The sequence below is a fragment of the Humulus lupulus genome, chromosome 3 (assembly GCF_963169125.1).
Source record: "Humulus lupulus chromosome 3, drHumLupu1.1, whole genome shotgun sequence".
Classification (NCBI taxonomy): Eukaryota; Viridiplantae; Streptophyta; class Magnoliopsida; order Rosales; family Cannabaceae; genus Humulus; species Humulus lupulus.
In genome coordinates this window covers 160,133,994-160,137,386 of record NC_084795.1, presented here as the reverse complement: position 1 = coordinate 160,137,386, position 3,393 = coordinate 160,133,994, and the positions used below count along the sequence as shown (strand labels likewise).

Below are 3,393 nucleotides of genomic sequence, written 5' to 3'. Positions count from 1 at the left end.
ATGTTGATGCAGTTGCATATCAACATCCCACTTTTAGAGGCACTTGAGCAAATGCCTAACTATGTGAAATTCATAAAAGATGTTCTTACAAGGAAGAGAAGGTTAGGAGAGTTTGAAACCGTGGCTCTAACCAAAGAGTGTAGTTCATTTCTACAAGACAAGTTGCCACCAAAGTTGAAGGATCCTGGGAGTTTCACTATTCCCTGTACTATTGGAGATACTTATTGTGGGATGGCTTTATGCGATTTGGGTGCCATCATTAACTTGATGACAATGTTTGTTTTCAAGCAATTGGGGATTGGAGAAGTTAGACCTACTACAGTTACTCTTCAACTTGCAGATAGATCTCTTGCTCATCTAGATGGGAAGATTGAAGATGTGTTGGTGAGGGTAGACAAATTCATATTCCCTGCTGATTTTATTGTGCTAGACTATGAGGTGAGTAGAGAGGTGCCCATTATCTTGGGGAGGCCATTTCTTGTGATAGGAAGAACTTTGATAGATGTGCAGAAGGGTGAGCTTACTATGAGGGTCCAAGATGAAAAGGTGACTTTTAATGTTTTTAAGGCTATGAGAATTCCTGATGAGGTCAAGGAATGCTCAGTGGTTTCAATGGTAGATTCTTTGGCATCAAGGGCGTTTGAGACTAGTAATGTTGATGATCCATTAGAGAGATTATTGTTGTTTGACTCTCACAATGATGAAGATGAGGAGGAGTACTTAGCTTGGTTGGAGGCTAATTCTCAAGGTTTAAGAACAAGAGGCCAATTTGATTCATTTGAGTTGTCGTCTAGGGAGTTCAAAGCTCCTAAACCATCCATTGAAGAGCCACCTAAGTTGGAGTTGAAAGTCTTGCCATCACATTTGCGATATGCCTACTTGGGTCCATCATCCACTTTACATGTGTTGACGCGGTTCTTCGCCAACAGGTAATTAAGAAGATAAGAGAAAGGGATTAGTGCTTATGTTGAACCGAAATAGATGAATGATCTTTTTAGAAATGGGCTGGTGACACAACTACGTTTTTAGGTGGTTCAAAGGTTAAAATCCTTCTACTCCACCAATCAATATTATTGCTATATGCTTGGTATTCTTTTACAGGGTATTTTTTTACATAATAGAATCCAACCATTTGTAACTCCCAGGGTCTCCATATTTATAGGAGAAGGCACCTAGAAGTTGGTAAGAAGGTCATCCCGTGACCTTCTTACCTATCATGTCAACTCTGTGACATTCATGATTAATTCCTAAAACCTGACACATAAGTGTGGTCTAATCAATAGGTAAGGGGATAATGGGCCGCATGGCCCAACCCAGTCGTGGGTGTCTGAATACGCACGTTCATACTGCGTGTCCAAGAAGTCAGGGATATATCAGACACGTGATGTCTGATATATGCACGTTTACTTTGCATGGTTGACTTTATAAAGGGTCACAGCCTCCAACTCTAGCTCGTACCACAATCTGGATGCTTCACTCGTCCTGTGGCCTTCAAAGTCCAAACTCAGCCTATTCTTGGCAAACCCTTAGGTTACCTCGAGCTGAGGAGGTAGGATCTTTCTATGGCAGCTCCGGTCTTGGGGATGTCCACGTGGTAGACATGATTAGGCCGAATCTCATGATTAGGCCGTATCTCAGCTTGCTAACAGCCCGTGGGAAATCCAGGGCATACATTTTCCCCCCAAGCCCCTGCTCGTGGTTCACGAAGTCGCATAGGGCCACAGTAGGATCTTTTAGGCTTCCCCATGAACTCTTCATATTCCACATTCTACGCAGGCGCTGAATACGTGGAACATCGTGGTTGGCGACAGTACGTCTTCCGAGAATCGCATTTAATGGCCTAGCCTATACTCAGCTGTCGTTTCGTCTTTCGAGTGGAGGGCCTTGGATCCCACATCAGGGCAATCCAACGGTCCTCCTCATGTGGCCCTTCACGTATATAAAAGGGGTGGCCACCTTACGCATGGGCCACCCGTTTATTTGAATTTTTTCATAAATTTTCTTCTTCTTCTCTCTTCATTTTCAAAAGAAAAAACCCTCTTCTTTCCAGCTGTCATTCCTAGCACTCAAGAAGTTCAGGTGTAAGGGCCCCTTCGAAGCCTTGGAATCAACTACTCCGATGAAGCCCCAACCCAGGCGATCCCTTCATCCTCTTCTCAACTAGAACATTCAGTAAGTCTCCTGACCATGCATGTTTTGAAATTATTTTTCACTGTAGCTTAGGTAAATATTTACTATAGCCACATGCAGGGTTTTGTTGGTTTTTTTGTGGGCATGAAGGGTAAAAGCCTTTTAGGTTAGGGTATCGTTTGCGGTAGGAAACCTTGTAGGAACACGGTTTATAGGGTGCTTTTTCTGGGGAGATTTCTCGGTAGGATTTTTGGTGTGCTTGTTCAAAATATCCAGTATTTTGGGTGCAAAATCGGGTAGCTTAGGGGACACACTTCACAGGCGGTTTTGCCTCTCTTGCCTATTGGAACTTTCCCTCCAAGGAAAAATTCTATCCTGACCCTCCTGACACATGAATTCCGAGTAATCGGGGATTTGTTGGGGGCATTGGCGCGTGTTCATAGAACCGCGTGGTCTCACTCTCCACGGGCTAGGCTTACCTCAGCTCGTGTCAAGGAAACACACTCAGATTTTTCTCCATTTTAGGTCGCCTTCTTCTAAACTTTCTTCTTTTTGTTCGCTAGGCGACCAGATGGGACCCAAGAAGAATGCTCCCAAGAAGCCTGTAGGCAGCTCATCCTCCCGACAAGACAAAGGAAAGGAGGTGATGGCTGAATCCCCGATTCCCAACTTCGGGCCAGCAGTGGAACGGAAGCTCGAGGTGGCCCCCGACGCATTCTTTGAGACGGAGAGGATCGTCTCGAAGATCACTAACCAGGCGAGGGTAAACAAAATATTCCTCTCCCACAACATCGAGCTGGGGAGGGGAACCGTGGTTGCCCGACCTCCCTTAGAAGGCGAGCGGAGCTACGCGTCGCTTGATGAGGTGTTCTCGGCCTGGAGCGACGAACATTTCAAGGCGGGGGCCTTCCTCCTGTTGGATCAGTACTTCGCTGATTTCCTCAATTACGTGAGGTTGGACCCATTCCAACTCCCCCCCAACTCTTATCGTTTGTTGGTGGGGTTAAGATACTTGTTCTTGAAACAGGAGTGGGAGGTCCCCACTCCTGCGGACATTCTGTATTTCTTCTGCCTCAAAGCCAGCCCGGAGCAGCGGGGGCAAGGTGACGGGTTTTATTACTTAACCCGGTTCCCCAACACGGCTGCGGTCATTGAGCTGCCCAGCCACCCCAATGACTTTAAAGATCAATTCTTTATGTCGATGGGGTTCCGAAACTGCGAGCTACACTACTTCAACCGTCCTCGTAAGTTCCTTTCAACCTT

The 3,393-nt window shown here is 45.8% G+C and overlaps 1 protein-coding gene across 1 annotated transcript; it reads left to right on the top strand.

Moving 5' to 3' along the window:
• Positions 1–2,085, top strand: LOC133825178 (uncharacterized). The gene is made up of 2 exons (XM_062258159.1): positions 1–883; positions 2,030–2,085. The coding sequence occupies exons 1-2, from the start codon at positions 1–3 to the stop codon at positions 2,083–2,085; spliced, it is 939 nt and encodes a 312-aa protein (XP_062114143.1).
• The last annotated feature ends 1,308 nt before the right edge of the window (positions 2,086–3,393 follow it).